Source organism: Rhea americana, unplaced genomic scaffold, assembly GCF_003343005.1.
Source record: "Rhea americana isolate MKP2758 unplaced genomic scaffold, rheAme1 scaffold_82, whole genome shotgun sequence".
Classification (NCBI taxonomy): Eukaryota; Metazoa; Chordata; class Aves; order Rheiformes; family Rheidae; genus Rhea; species Rhea americana.
This window is the reverse complement of record NW_028187001.1, coordinates 1,750,714-1,766,678: the sequence shown is the minus strand read 5'-3', so window position 1 is coordinate 1,766,678 and position 15,965 is coordinate 1,750,714. Positions and strand designations below refer to the sequence as shown.

The 15,965-nt window shown below is 37.1% G+C and overlaps 1 protein-coding gene across 1 annotated transcript in view; it reads right to left on the bottom strand.

Annotated features, from left to right (window-relative positions):
* The window catches only part of TXLNG (taxilin gamma), a 25,295-nt gene that overhangs the window by 8,688 nt on the left and 642 nt on the right, over positions 1-15,965 (bottom strand). Inside the window, exons 2-5 of the mRNA XM_085323118.1 lie at positions 7,932-8,226; positions 5,456-5,547; positions 1,688-1,858; positions 1,117-1,311 (exon numbers count right to left, since the gene is read on the bottom strand). Of these exons, the coding sequence (XP_085179244.1) occupies positions 1,117-1,311; positions 1,688-1,858; positions 5,456-5,547; positions 7,932-8,226 (753 nt within the window). The remainder of the gene's footprint in view (positions 1-1,116; positions 1,312-1,687; positions 1,859-5,455; positions 5,548-7,931; positions 8,227-15,965) is intronic.

Below are 15,965 nucleotides of genomic sequence, written 5' to 3'. Positions count from 1 at the left end.
CACAAACTGTCAATCTATGTTCTTCTTTCAAAAGCCAGTATCTACTTTTAACCTTTTGTACTTTAGATATTACTTTTAATTTTTAAAAAAGAAAAAAACAGAAAACTTTGCCAAGGATAGACTACTTGGCTGATGAAATTCCACAAACAAATGATTATGTAATCTTACTTCCAGCTGCTAAGAAGCATAAGATAACTTTCTGCCTTATTCCCAAATCACCTCATGGTAGCTACAAATATTCTGTGACCGCAAAAGGCAGGAAAACAAGAGTTCACTTTGAACTTCCCAATTATTCCAGATTTAAAGAAAAAAACTCCAAACAATCTGTACCAACCAAAACCAGACATTAACCTTAGCCACAAACCTCTRTGAAACTTAGTTTTCTGACGGGAAGAATTGGCCAGCCCTGAGTTACCACACTTCTGTAACTTAAATTGTCTGTCTCACACACTGGTGCCAATGAAAGCTAGCTCAATCAGCCCCAATATACAGTTGCCATGATGCCAACACAATATATTCTTAAAGCATGAAAGCTTAAGTGATTGAATGCCAGTAACGTGAGCTTACAAAATACRTAGGAGTTTGCCAAAAAAATATTCCATATCTTTATTTGTTCCGGTTCATTTAGATTAACTCTTATATCCAAATTATAATGAAAAACTGTACTTCAAAAGACCTTCAAATATTAAATGCATATTTAGGTTGGAAAGAACCTTTGGAAGTCATCTGGTCCAACCTCCTACTCAAACCAGGGCCAACTTCAAGTTTGATCAGGTTGCTCACACCTTGTCCAGTTAAGTTTTGAGTGTCTCCAAGGACAGAGATTCCACAGCCTCCAAACAACTTGCTTATACTTAACCACTTCCATTGTGAAAGATTTTTTTGATGCAACTTTAACATATGTGACAAACTACAGAGACTGAAAAAGCAAATACTGGGCCAAAGAGCTACTTTATTTTTCCAAGTAATAAAATAAAAAGAGTATTTTACATTATTTACATGATACCTCCATGATAGGTATAAAACGCAAAGGGTTTCTCCCCACCTCCCCTATTAAATACTTATCTGATCCCTATAGCCAAGGAACTAAGGAGATCCCATCAGAAATGTACTCACCTCTTCTCGCAAAGCATATTGCTCAATGAGTTTCTTCAGTTTTTCTCCCAGTTCAATATTTTCCTGACGGAGCTTGGCATTGTGTATATCATGCTGTTCCAGTTGAGCCTGAATTTCATTCAGTGTAATCTGGAAGTGTGCAGTTGCTTCTTTACGTCTTTCCTCTTCTTCACGTGCCTGCTGCATGTTTTCTTCCTTTTATGAAAGAATATTAATCATGTTCAGGCCAAAACATGTACCTTTTTCATATCTGAGTTAGACATAATAGTAATAACTCGCTTCTGTATAGTTTCAAGTTCTAGAGTCAAGATAGACCAAATTCATAATATGTCACCTTTATCCTCCCCTGTGAAGGGCATGGAACAAAGAATCTAGAAATTCTGTATCATTTACAGAATCTTACCTTACGCTAACACCACAAGCCCCTTATCTTCTATGGATTCARGTAACAGACAAAAGGGAAGGAAAAAGCAGCAGTTTTGATTTTAAATTTTGATTTAAATTTAAGTAATTAAGACACAGGATTCCCCTTCTTTCCCCCCTTTCATGCAATTTATGTAAATAAGTTAACCTTTAACGTCTTGTTGTGGCGCTGAAGCTCCCGGCAGAGAGATTCCAGTTTGCTACGTGCTAGAATGGCCTTGCTATGCTCACTCTGTAAGTGGACCTTCTCCTTCACAACTTGTGCTTGTTTCTTCTGTAGTATCTTCATTTGCTTTTGAACATTTCGGCTCTCCTCCAACTAAAGGTAGAGAGTATATTTACTAAATGAAAACGAGTGATAAGACAAGCAATTTAAAGTAGACTGAACAAACTTTAAAAACATTTCAGATGAATTTCATCAAGACCCCCTAAGTTGCTCTTACAAAGAACTCCCATCACCCTACAGACATTTCTAAATGTGTAAGGAGAGATGAAGGGAAAATAAAACAATCCCACACATGTCCCAACTTTACAAGCATTTGCCTTTAATGGAAAAGGAACCATGGACCTGTTGACCATGGGCTATCAGCTTGTTTTCAGCTATTGGAGTAGGACTAGCCCTGAGAAGGAAGAATATGGCAGATGTATTAAAAGCCAGCTGAGATTACTAGCAATTATCAGTCCATTAGAATTTGATTTTGCTGTAGAAAAAATAAAATGAAGTGTTACTCAAGATTAATTTTACAAATTAATTTGAAGTATAGCCTTTTTACCCTCAGGYCAAAAATATCTTATATAAAGACGACCTTTATGCTTAGATCTTATCTTCAGCAAGTCACGTTATTTCTCATTCTCTTATGTTAGCTACACACAGCTATTTAGCCAACAGGTAGTTAACTARACTACCTGTAGTTAGCTAGGTAGGTCAGTTGTTTTTACTATCAAGCCTATTCAAAAAAGCTTAGGATTGAATAGAGTTCTTCATCATTAGCAGGYGCTCCTACTGAGGGAAGCAGCAGTTGATATGAGTTTGTAAAATKCTAGAGTATTTCAGAAGTGAACAAACACAACTAGCAGCCCTGAGGCAAACCAGATCAAATAATGTTAAAGCTGCACGGCCCATGCTTTGATGGCATGAGATTCACAGTCTCAACTATTTTAAACAAAATTTTGATTCTACTTCCTTTAGTTTGTTTAGATGGTAGAAGGTAGAGCATTATATTTCATGCAAACAAAATTATCTATGAACATCCAGGGAAAGGGAGAGTTTCTTGCTTGGATAGCAGGTTGAGTGTAAGTACCATTGTGTAACTTTTTTTGGGCTCCCCAAGAAACCATATTATTTACAAGGAGTCTGCTCTATTGTAACGAAGGTACCATAAYGTTAAATGTAAACTGCTCCTTATCAGACAGTGCCTCAGCCTCTAGACAACACAGGAAAGAAAGGCTGGCAACCAGGAACAACATCATGACAGAGAAGAATACAACGATGGTTTTCTGAAAGAGCTCAAAATAACACTAAAGCACAGAAGAAAAAAATAAAGAGTTAAGGACCTCCATGACAATAAGTTAAATTCATAGTTCATCTAGTTTAGAGTGAAGGAATGTTAAGGAAATTTGAYATCCAAACATAAAAGCCCTTTTCTCAGGTGGCTTGAAAAAACACTTCAGGTGGCTGTCCTGTTTGTATATATATGAAACTCCAGACAGGCCTGTAAAAGTATTCCTGTCTGAGATAYATATCACCAAGAATGCAAACTTTTCTGCATCATAAATTGATCTTCTTATAAATTCCAAAATAGGGGAAAAAATTGTGGAAGATCTTTTGCCAGGAGAGAGGCATTCCTACCTTAATTGTACAGTCCTTTTCATGAGACACCACTGAAAAACCTGATAGTGAGCTTTAAAGATGATGAATCTTTAAAAAAAGAAAAAAAGCATTGTAGGTGCACTGTCATAAACAGTTCAAACCTCTGCTGGCATTAGAACTGACATCTATGTCAGTGGTTCACCACCAATATCCTGACGAAAAGAATGCATCTTAAAAGGAAGACAACTCGAGCAAACTGGACTCTTCTAAGGGTAACAGAATACCCCTAAGAGTCAGTCAGCTAAAATGGGGCCACTATTACACCTGGACAAGCTCCCACCCATCTTCCCAGTAGTTCTGAGCATCATGGGGAAAGCAATATGATTTTCTAGGATGGTGGTTCTACCTGTAAATTGTGGACCCTCTTCTGGGGGAGTTAAAAAAAACAAAAAAAAACACACACACACACACAACGAATACATCTCTCCTGATGGCCAAACTTCTATGGATTGAAAAATGTACTGAAAGAGATGACAATTCATTTAGCCTAGCTGGTCTCCTAAATAGTTTGTGAACTTTCCTTCAATAACAACAACAAACTCATACAAACTGAAGGTGGTGCAAAAAATCCATCTTCTTTATGCATATGCGAGGAATTCATTCCAAATTAACTGCTTATATAGGCCATTACCATCACTATGATTAAGACATGGAAGCTGTTTGCTCAAAGAGAAAAGGCACCACACCCACAAAGAATTGGTCAAAAGTTCTAACTCGTTTATTGCATTTCCTCTCACAATATGCAAATTTGTTTTCATGTGGGCTCCCCCTCCTTGACTTGTACTATGAAAATATTGTTTCTCAATTAAGCAAAAGTGATTTCCACTACCTTAAGAGAAGCTGAGTTTGGAGGAAATTCACTCATCCCAACAAGTGAGAGAGAGCAAGAAACAAGGAAAAACAAAGCAAAAAMCAAAACAGACCTCCTAGAAAGACTCAGGTTAGTATTGTTTAGGAAATTCTAATTCTGTTCTTAAGAGACTACTGTTGCTGTAACAACCAAAAAAAGACCATCTCCAAACTCATTCTTCAAGCTCTGGAGACAGTATTCATCTCAAAGCAAAAAACCCCCCAAAAATAAAAAAACCCACTAAACAACAACAAACCCCTTCCCTACCCCCCCACCAAAAAGCTTTCCAGCAAAATTATGCTAGATTAGCATGCATATCATTTTCAGAAACATTTACAGGTATAAAACACTTGACAACTAGTTTAGAGAAGACAAACTTCATGCTTTTTTCAAGCTACTCAGGTGTCTCTTCTTTACTTTTGTATTAAATTTATATCTACAAATGTGGTGGAAAACATGTACACAGTATTTCCAGTCTTCCTGTTTTTGAATATCCTTGTCTAAAGACGAACATAAGTATTTTTGTCTCCAGACTCATTCTGAAAAGTAAACTCATGAGCCTTTTTTTTTTTGGCTATCAAATTAAAGAGCAAAATATCCTCTCYCCTACTCATCATTGTGGGAATGTTCTCTATGACAACTTACTGCTACTGTTCTGTCTTTTTAGTCTGTTACTGAGGAAAGATACAAATGAGTGGATTAAAAAAGCATGATTAGAAAGCACAAAGCAAAACTAAACCTAGATCTTTCCAACTTCCAAAAAATAACTTGAAATATAAATAGTTAAGTATTTACTAAAGCATAACCACGCTTTTTTTCAAATCTCTATCAAACTCTTCTTTCCCTTTATCCTAAAGGCATAAATAACAAAATGCTAGCACAAGAGCCAGCATATAACATACAMGAACTAGGAAAATTTTAAGCACTCCAAAAACCAAACTCTTAGCTTTTCTGTTAATATTACGCAGGTTTYGAGAAAGTTATCATAGTCTAATTTTTCTTTGGGTTTATGCAGTCATGTAGAAGTGAAATGACTACATGCAAGTTTAGTTAAAGCAATATTCCTAAGATGCCTGAGTGCTCATCATTCTTCTAATACTGTGAAACATCTGAAAATGTCCTGTGTTAAAAGTTCTGTCATCCAACAGTTAATATTAATAAATGAGTAATTCTTGTTATCTTTACAAACTACTTACCAGATCAGCATACTTTTTGCACAAAGCTGCCAACTTTTCTTCTGGAGTAGAAAGCGTGTTCAAGGCTTGCATTAATAATAGCACTTCTTTTCCTATGAATTGAATAGAAGATGACCATGTTGAGGGAAAAACACCACCACTGCCACACAGAAAAGTAGCCTGTTTATAAAAGCAAGTTGCATAATCACAGCAACTTAGTAAAATTTGAACCGCACTGCACTGCATCTAACAAAGGGAGGACAAATGGGATATCACCACAAAATAAGAAGCAATTATCTTGACTATGTGCCATTATACAACTCAGTGAAAGTAAATTTAATCTTAAAAATCAAAAAAAAATTTATAAATTAAAAAAAAAAAGTGAAAGTAAATTTAATCTTAAAAATCAAAAAAAAATTTATAAATTATAATATCAAATATAAATGTAAACATCTGAGACAATGAAATTAAAAAAAAAAAAAAAATTTATAAATTATAATATCAAATATAAATGTAAACATCTGAGACAATGAAATTTAAAGGTTGAGTTTTGCCAATAAACGATATTCACCTGAGTATTTTTAATAAGCCTTTGAAATTTAAATATCAGCAGTGGTTTGATAGTATCGAACRCAGCAATCGCAGATTTAAACATTAGTCTGCCAACAAAACCTCAGAATAGTTGGAAGGCAGCTCTGGAGATCATATGGTCCAACTCCCCTGTTCAAGCACAGTCACATAGAACAGGTCTTTCAGGGCTGTATACAGTTGTATTTTGAATATCACCAAGGATGGAGACTCTACAACCTCTCTGGCACAAGGTTCCAAGGTTCAATCAGCCTCCCAGTGAAAAAGTGTTTTCTTCTGTTCAGATGGCATTTCCCATGTTTCAGTTTGTGCCTGCTGCCACTTGTCCTGTCACTAGGCACCACTGAAAAGAGTCTGCCTCCATCATTTTTACACTGTCCCATTAGGTATTTATAAGCACTGATCAGATCTTGCTGGAGTTTTTTTCCCCAGGCTGAACGCTCCCACCTCTCTCAGCCTCTCTGCCTATGACAGATGCTCTAGGCCTTTTATCTTAGTGGCCCTTCACTCTAGTAGGTCCATGTCCCTCTCATACTGGGGAGCCCAGAATTGGGCCCAGAGTTCCAGGTATGATCTCACCTGGAATTGAGGATTCCAGGGGGAATGACGCCCTCCCTTGATCTGCTGGCAATACTCTGCCCAATGCAGCCCAGGATGCCATTGGCTTTCCTTGCCAYATGGGCTTGTTGCTGGCTCACGTCCAACCTGATGTCTACTAGAGCCTCCAGGTCTCTCTACAAAGTTACWCTCCAGCTGGTCAACCTCCAGCATATACTGGTAGAAGGTGTTATTCCCACCGAGGTGCAGGACTTAGCATTTCCTTGTGATGAACTTCATGATGTTGCCCATTTCTCCAGCCTGTCAAAATTGCTCTGAGCAGCATCACAACCATTCAGCGTGTCAGCCCCTCCTCCCAGTTTTGTACCACCTGAAAACTTCCTTAAAGTGCATTTACTCCCATTGTCCAGCTCATTAATGAAGATGTTAAACATTATTTGCCTCAGGATTGATCTGTATGGGACACCACCAGTGACTGRCCTCCAGGTGTGTTTCATGCTGATCACAACCCTCTGATCCCAACAGTTCAGCCAGTTTTCAATCCACCTGTCTACTTACTTAGCCTGTACTTCATCAGCTTGTCTATGAGGATGCTAAAGAACAGTGTTAAAAGCCTTACTAAAGTTGAGATRAACAACATTCACTGCTTTCCCCTCGTCCATCAGCCAGTCATCTCATTATGGAAGACTATCAGGTTGGTTAAGTATGATTTACCCTTCACAAATCCAGGCAGACTACTCCTGATCACCTTCTCTTCCTGTATGTGTCTGGAAATATTTTCCACAATTAGTTGCTCCATCACCTTCCCACAGACTGAAGTTGGCTGACTGGCCTATACTTTCCCAGATCCCCCTTCCTAAAGACAGGGGTGACATTTACTCTCTTCCAGTCCTCTCCTCTTTTTCCAGGACCTCTTCCAATTGCCACAGCCTTCCAAACATAATTGAGTGGCTTGCAATGACACTGGCCAGCTCCCTCAGCACTCATGGGCACATCCTATCAGGGCCAAGGACTTGCATCTGTCCAGTTTCTGCAAGTGTTCCCTAATCTGACCCTTCTTCACCAAGGGCAAACAAAGTTTAAAAAGCCAATTAGTAATGATAACATTAATCTTTTAAAGTTATTACAAAAATAACAGTACCAACAGAAGGACTCTTACATTAAGARCTATTCTTTAAGCAGAAGTATACATTTTCTCAGTATATCTTGCTAAAGATGCCAGAGTTTGGCTACAAAGTGAATTTGAGATGAAGATCTAGATAAAATATATAATTATTTTATGAAAACATTAAAGTCCTTTGAAACTAACCTTTGAAACTAAAGTAACATTAGATTTCAAAAGAAAACATACCTAAAGTTTTCTCTTTATGTTTTTCACTCTCTGGATCCTGTTGGCCATCAGGTGGATCAATACGGGCTTCTTCCCTCCCAGGAGTCTCCTCACGTGATTCTTGAGAGCAACATGTGGATCCCAGGAGCTTTCTATTCTTTGCAATATACTCAGTTTCTTCCATGCCATCACAGTTGGACTGTGTATGCTGCAACACTGTTTCAGTCAACTCACTGTACTTGCTGTTCACCAACTGATCCTGGGTATTCATTCCCATCTTCTGAGATCCAGCTTCTTCCATTGCACCAGTAATCAGCTGAGTAAGGACAAGGAAGTAGTCAGAAGTCAAGAGACTGTATTAAAATGAAAACATTCACCTTTCTTTCACGTGGACAGATAAGACTAAGACTCCACTGTTTTGCCCAAGTTGATCTGCCCACTGTTGTCAAGATAGGTATATGAAAAGCAATCAAAGTAACTATAAATAGAGTAAGCCTAAGAGCGATGAAGGAACCAACACAGAACATCCCCCAGAATTAACTTCTGTTATGAAAAAATTTCAACACCTTGTCATTGCAAAATATTTGTACTCTAGAAATAAAAATTCTCATTGAAAAAAAAAGCTCAAAAAAATTCTAAAAGCTCAAACTATTTGAGTGTCTTTTCAGCCGTTAGAGTCTCCAATGAAAATATTTCTGCTTCACAAATCAAAGCATATTACAGAAATCAACACCAAGTACAGAGCATCTTAAACTCAGCAAAAGTATAACCAGCTTATATACTGTATTTGAAAAAATGGTCTAGAAATTGAGAAAGGAGGACACCTTTATTAAAAAAAAAGGTACCAACTTTAATCCATACTAGTTTCAAAAAATTGAAAACTATTAATTTAAAACAATTCAAGACAAAAACATTAAACATTTAATCTGCTAGGAAATCCAAAGAAATCCATAGAAATACCTTTTGTATGCTATTGAAATAATGTAAGCGATCAAATAAGTTATTTCACTGTCAAACATGATTTTTCACTAATCATTGGAGAAAATCTGATTAAAAAGAATTGAAAGTAACATGCTTCTGATCCCCTTCAGTGTTAAAATACACCTCTCTGAAACAATCACAAAAAAGTAAATAATGGTTTCAAATTTTGTCTTATTACTTACACTTTTTAACAATACACTATTTCTATCCAATTAAAGAGAATTTTCTTGAAATTATTTTCTTTAATTATTTAATCAAAAGGTTATGCATCACCAGTTGTTTTAGCGCTGCAGTGATACGTCTATATTCTGAATGCATGCTGGTGCCACCACATAGTTTACTAAGTACCAGTGTTCTCAATTTCTGGTTGACGGGAATTCAAGTTTGTGGTGTTTACTTTTTTCTTTCTTTCTTTTTTTTTTTTTAAAAAAAACACTTTTGTGCTATAGGGGTTGGGACTCGGGATAATTCTTGGGGTGGCTTTTTTTGTTTGTTTTCTTTTGCAATCCATTTATATCCTACCACTACAACAAGCACACATAGCTACAGCATGAAAAACAGAATTGAACTTGCTTTACTGCCGGACCTTAGGTTTCATTATTCTCACAGATTTACTTTCAGTAAACAAAGTATCTCCTTTAAAAACAAAAAAAACATAAGCAATAGCAATGTATCATTACAAAAAACATAGCAATTTAATGTAAAAAAAAAAAAAGTTACAGGATATAATGTTGTAAGAATTGTAAGAACTAACATAGAACAAACTAACTTTCATAGGAATAATTATGGAAGTGGGGCTTGTTTATACGCAGACCTATACTGTTTAAGCACTACTTAATCTAAAAAGTGTGCTAGTTTGCACTGCGTTGTATATTCTAAACAGATGGACCCTTTTCCTCTTCAAAAGAAATTATGCAATATAGCTCAAAGGAACACAGCCAACACTAGCAATATACTTTGAGATATTGATCAATTCCCTATTTCTTCAGCATGCCTAGAAGAAAGTTATTTAAGATCACGAAATAAATATGTACTAACATTGTAAAAAATATATATACATAACAGTTCATCTACTCTACTCTTTTCTACACTCAAAGCAAACCTTCTGCTTCACACTTTATCTCAGGACAGTCATTCTTGAGCGGATGGAATTCATAAAATACCTTTCAGGTAGGACAACAGGCTTTATAACTGCTAATCTGTATAGACACTAAGGTGCAACATTCATTTTATCAAGGAAGATTTTCACTTTGCATTGTCCTTTGGAAGTATTTAAATGATGACATCTGCCTTATGAACAAGCACAAACGCACTGAAGCATTATCCTTCTGCAATCATGCAGGCATTTGACAAGTATGTTGTCTGACAACAGTAATGCAGTAATAGAATTGCTGTAACAAATAATAACCATCTCAACTTCAAACAGCTGATTTTTCAACACAGCTGTAAAACGGACATTTTTACTTTTGTCTTAAACTGCTGGGCTTCCTGAAGTATAGGGAAAAACTTACTGCTCCAAATTTAGTGTCAGCTGAGCAAACAAAAGCCAAGGGACAAGAAAACTGCATAGTTCCCTTGACTTTCTGTATGCACCAATGGCTGAAACTACAGCACTGACCTTCTCTAAAAATATACCACTAAGCAAGCATAATTTTTAGGATACCATTAACCAACTGTCCCCCAAAAGAGTATTTGGAATATGATTCACAGAATTTGAAGATCCTGTGTGGCTCAAGTTAAACTGGCGAGACAGCAAGAGAGTGCCACAGACAGGCATAGGAAAATTGCTTGTCTACACACGACACCAAGGTAGAACTGCAGCACCAACACAGCAGCTGGAACTTACCATTTTCCCTTATGTAGAAAATGAATTTCTGATATACGGAGGCCTTGCAAAAGGTAGAGAAAGTCTGCCCTTATCTCAAAGCTTCTGGTTTAAGACAGTATTTTCAGACTTTATAAAAATCCATAGACTCAAGAATTCCTCTGAAAACAGAAGCGCTAGGAACTCCAGTAAACAGCTGAACGTCTCAGATGCGGTTATGCTTTCAACAGCGACAGTACCCAAATAGTTCTATTGCTTTCTTTGTTCATTCCCCCTTTCTAAATCAGCCCTCCATCAGGCTAGCAACAGTATTTGTGCAACTTGTTCTAACAAAGTTGTTGGCCAAATCAGTGCCTTAAGGCAGTTCGGTACACAGCAATAGGTGATTTTTGCCAAACAAGGAAGCTAGTAAGATGGATAGAAAGAAGTCAAGGCAAGAGAGTCACCAAAAAGGTCAGTCTGATCACAACCTGAGCAGAAGGAACTGAACTAGCAATACCCTATTCTAAACACCGGTACGTAGTTAACGCCGACTTTGGAAGCTCCGTGATGCTGTCCGCCAAGATCTGCGCTTCATGAGAAGCGCAGCACCGTGCCTAGACAACCCAGAGGTTTTCATCAACTATTCTCGATTATGAAAGTTTTACTGTTTCAGGGGGAGGGAGGGGGAACAGCCATCTGCAGGGGTCTACATTTGATTAGTAAGCTGTGACATGCCCACTCCCTTTGGCAAGCTGTGATGGAAGTCAATTCAGAACCGACAATTACTATGCATATTCTGGAGCATCTAAAAGTTTCACCGAGTGAAGAACAGTCATTAATTCAGTAGAGCTTTTCATAGAAGTCAAATTAGGTGTCAGTCCAATTATTTTCTGCCAGTAATCATTCCTCAACTCTAGTAGTCCTCTGTCCTTAGTCACACCCCCACAAACCCAGGGATTTTCAGAAATTTGTCAGACCCATCTGCTGAAGTCTAATGCACTAGGAATGCAGAACCTAGCTATCAGAATACTGAGTTCAAGTTCAAGATCTGCCCAAGTGTGTCCTGGGCACTCCAGTGCAATTAAAAAATACAGCAACAATGAAATAATTACAGCATTCCTTTTCAACCTTCTTTGGATTTAAGTTTATTTCAGTTTTCCAGCAAACACAGGACAAAACTCGCTTACTGACAGCAAGCACACTCCCTCAAAAACCAAAGCTCAACCACTCTTCTTGTAATAATACTCAATTTTCTTGATAAATGATTAAGAATTGGTCTCCATAGGCTAGAATGGCAGTGGTTCTACTAGTAGCTAGAACAACGTGTAAGATACAAAAATAACCAAAACCTCATTCATTTCAAACTGTAGTCCATAAACTCTTGCAGAMTGATTGTAGTGGTAAAACATACCAACATCCTAATGCATTTGATCTAGACTAGAAAGTGTTTATTTTTTGTTTTAATCAATTTGTGAAGTCTGCTATTGCCTAATAGGGGCCACAAACACCAATACTGCAAGAAATTAATATTTTCTACATTAGTGTTGAGCTTTCAGTCACTTCACAGGTAAAAAAAAAAAAAAAACATAACCAGAAGCCTGAACAGCCTTCCTAAAGTCTTAATTTTATTCTTAAAGCACTCTGCATTTCTAACTACAAATAATCTCAGATTTAATTTGTTGCAATCTTCATGTTGAAGCATAGCAATAATAAATGTCACACTGAAAACGTATTATGTACTAAACCATATTAGTATCACCAAAATTGCCCCAATTACTGAGACAAGAGACAGAACGCAAACTCTTATCATTATCTTTTTGAATACACATTAATCGCTAAAGTGAACATCTCAGTTTAACATTCCAGCCAGAAGGGAGCACTTCCAACGGCACATTGTATAATAGTGCCGATTCAGCCCCTACTAAACTAAAAAAAAAAAAAAAAAAAGCCACCACGTATTGAAATCACTACTACCATAACCACTCAGCTTCCAGCTGGCTTCCAACTTCCAGGTTCCAATCAAATTTAATGATACTCAGTTTAAAATCTGACATAAGACCAGAAAAACATTGTTACATACCCAGAAAGATTTTTCAGTAACAGTCACAAAGAGCATGTTGCACAGACAACGTGCCATCCCGTAACAGACTACAAAATTACTTACCAAAATTTAAAGTCTACAATTAGAAAATAAAATACTTGCAATCTATTTAGCAGCAAACCCAGCTGTTAAAAGACAGTGACATTTCTGAATAAGCACATCATCTTCAGGCTATTTAAGATAGCTACAGACCAAAGAGCTTAAGGATGCCTGTAGGAACATTACCAGTAACATCAGCTTCTGSTCAGACCAGAGTTTTAGTTCAGTGTTTTGTTTCATTATCCAAATGTGCACCTTGATCAAAAAGGTACAAATCAGAACTACTCTACCTTATTTCACATTTAAAAGGTAATAGTACAAAGATAGCCAGTTTCATAAACAGCATGCTTATGATCGCAAGAACCTAAGCCAATGTTATTCTACTTCACACCAAAATACTTTAGCAGCATGCAATACCCATATAAGGGCAAACAAGCCACCTAGACAGAATTTATTCTACCATGTCAAAGCATATCATGAATGTTTGTTCTAGAATCTGCAGTAAGTAGTTAACATGCACTGCTATCTAAAAATACACTACCCATAGCATTGATGCTACGTATAAAATACCTGCATTTTACACTTCATATACTGAAATATAGTTTACATGCACACATACTCTTACTCTCCAAAACATTTGAAAACCCCTCTCTATCTGTTATTTATTCTAAATGCTAACAAACTACCCTAAGAAAATCTAAGCATTAGCATTCGTATATCAAAAGCATCCCCTACAATGCTGGAGTAGTAGTTGGCCTATACTGTGAACACACTCTTACCATCTTAGCATTCAGAATTAATACTTTCAAGAAGAAAGCCAAGAAGCTTTAGAAAGAACATATGTACGTAAACTTGACTTTCAAATTTGACTATATGACAACTTAAATATGCAGGCAAATATGTAATCATTTGTTTGATATCAGGCTACAGAACAGACCATTTGAATGACACTGTTCAGCTGAATATTTGCAAGCCTGTTACATGCACAGCTGTACAGAGATTTTKACTTACGCTGACCAATTATATAGAGATACAGTGGCAAACACTGTCATCTTCATCACATATGTTTATGGGGAAGTTTTAGGCTTCTGGCAACCCAGAGATCTACTTTTACTTGCTAATGCAGAACACACTTGTTTTGTCAACCTATACACAATATACTTTTTCTTAGCACAGATATTCAAGATGACTTGATTTTTTACATATTGTGCAAAAACATAAGCTTAAGGTCACTCTTGCTGGTAACTTTATTCATGACTTTTCCATAAAAATTAGCATCTTGGGTTGTCACAAAATTGAAAGTTGAATTTTATAGCAGGTACATCTTCATCCTTCAGTCTTGCAACAAGAATTCAGGTGCTTGGATTCACTAGTTCATTAAGGTTATTCCTCTGAGCTGTACTTTTCTACACTGTGCTCACTGAGCTAAATCATCCTGCAGTCTAATTACACCCTTTTAAAAGCCTGATGGTCTCTGAGGTGGCTTCTTAGCTAAACTAAGATCTTAGTTGTGAGGTCAGAAAGTCGTTTTAAACAAACATTTCATGCTGTTCTGTCATCACATTAAAAAGTATGCTCTATGCACTCAGTCACCTACTTTCAAAATACCATACTAAGGCATTAACAGTATTGCTCATCATCAGTTTCAAAGCACTGCACAGCTGTAATTCCCAATACAGCAGAAATAAGATTATGACGCATCTGCTTTGAAAACCCGTAAGTATTTGATTCTTCTAAAAGTTAGTTCAGAGTCAACCCTGACAGAGTTTTGTTATTAAATTTCTGTTGGCCTTACATTCAAGATACATGTCTGAACCAGGATCAAAGGATGTATGCTCCCACATCACCTTTGCTTATGGTCCTTACTTTTTTCTGTTACGCTTTTCATGTTTCTTGCGCTTTCTTTCAGGGGCCCTGAGACAAAGATTCCTGCTCTTAAAGGTGACTTTCATTTACCCCAAACATGACAAAAAAAAAAAAAAAAAAAAAAAAAAAAGTCCCATTGAAAATCACTACAGAAGCCACAGAGATTGTGTGCACCTTTTAAATATCTCTTTTAAACAGCATACAGAAAACAAAAAAAAGATCTCTTCCCTGTTTTACCTTTAAACACCAGAAAATTTCTTCCTGTAATTCTAGTAAGAATGTCATTGGAAGACCTCAAAGTTTAAATGGAGGTTTTCTGTACATTTACATGAAGAGCAAAGGGATGCATATTTCACTGGCCCCTCTTTAATTTAAGCATCCAGGACAGGTGTTAATTAAATACTTYATACAGCATGACTCACTTCCCCTCAGTGCAGTTTCACTTCCTCTTTACTTTAATCCTAATAGTCTTCCAGTCAACCATAGACTGTCTCTGGGAAAAACAGGGTAGACAAGTTCTGGATTCCCAACAAAAATAGGTCATAAGTAACCTAAAATGAAGACGCTTCTGCGTATTGAAATAAAAAGCTCCTGCAGAAGATGGCTAGAGGATTTTTTTTTATTCTCGAAAAAAAAACCTAGAATTTGCTCCGTATTCCCTGCTACTTTTCCAGCTGTTTTTATTATTATTAAATTCCACTTGATTGTGCATATATTAAAAAACAGCAATCCTGATTTTTTAAAAAACATCTGCTTTCATAATGACACACTGAAGTTACTCAGGAGCCACTTCCTACTAAGTAATCTCCTAAAACACACAGGAGAAAAGATGTTTTCTCATATTGAGGAAAACTAGTTCCAGTCTCCTAAGTATTTCTCCAACATCCGGAATAATCAAAGATATCATTTTTAGGGCGTCACTGACCTTCGTTCCACTGAAAAATGTCACCAAAAGAAACACCAGAGTTTACGCACGGCCACAGGATGCGACACTAAGCAAAACACGAGGTGGGATTACCGGGACAGCTCTGCTGCACGCAGCATCGTGCGGGTGAGGTCGAAGACGAAATACTAATGGGCAGTTTGGTGCCCGCGCGCACGGATGAAGCACGGGGCCTTTCTCACCCCGACGTGAGAACAAGAATTACTGTAAATTCACTGAGGRCGCTGTGACCCGGTTAATCTTTTTAAGCGCTGCTTCAGTCAAAAATAAGTAAATAAGAGCTGGAAGAGGAGGGATGCGCTTTACCCGCTCCCGCGC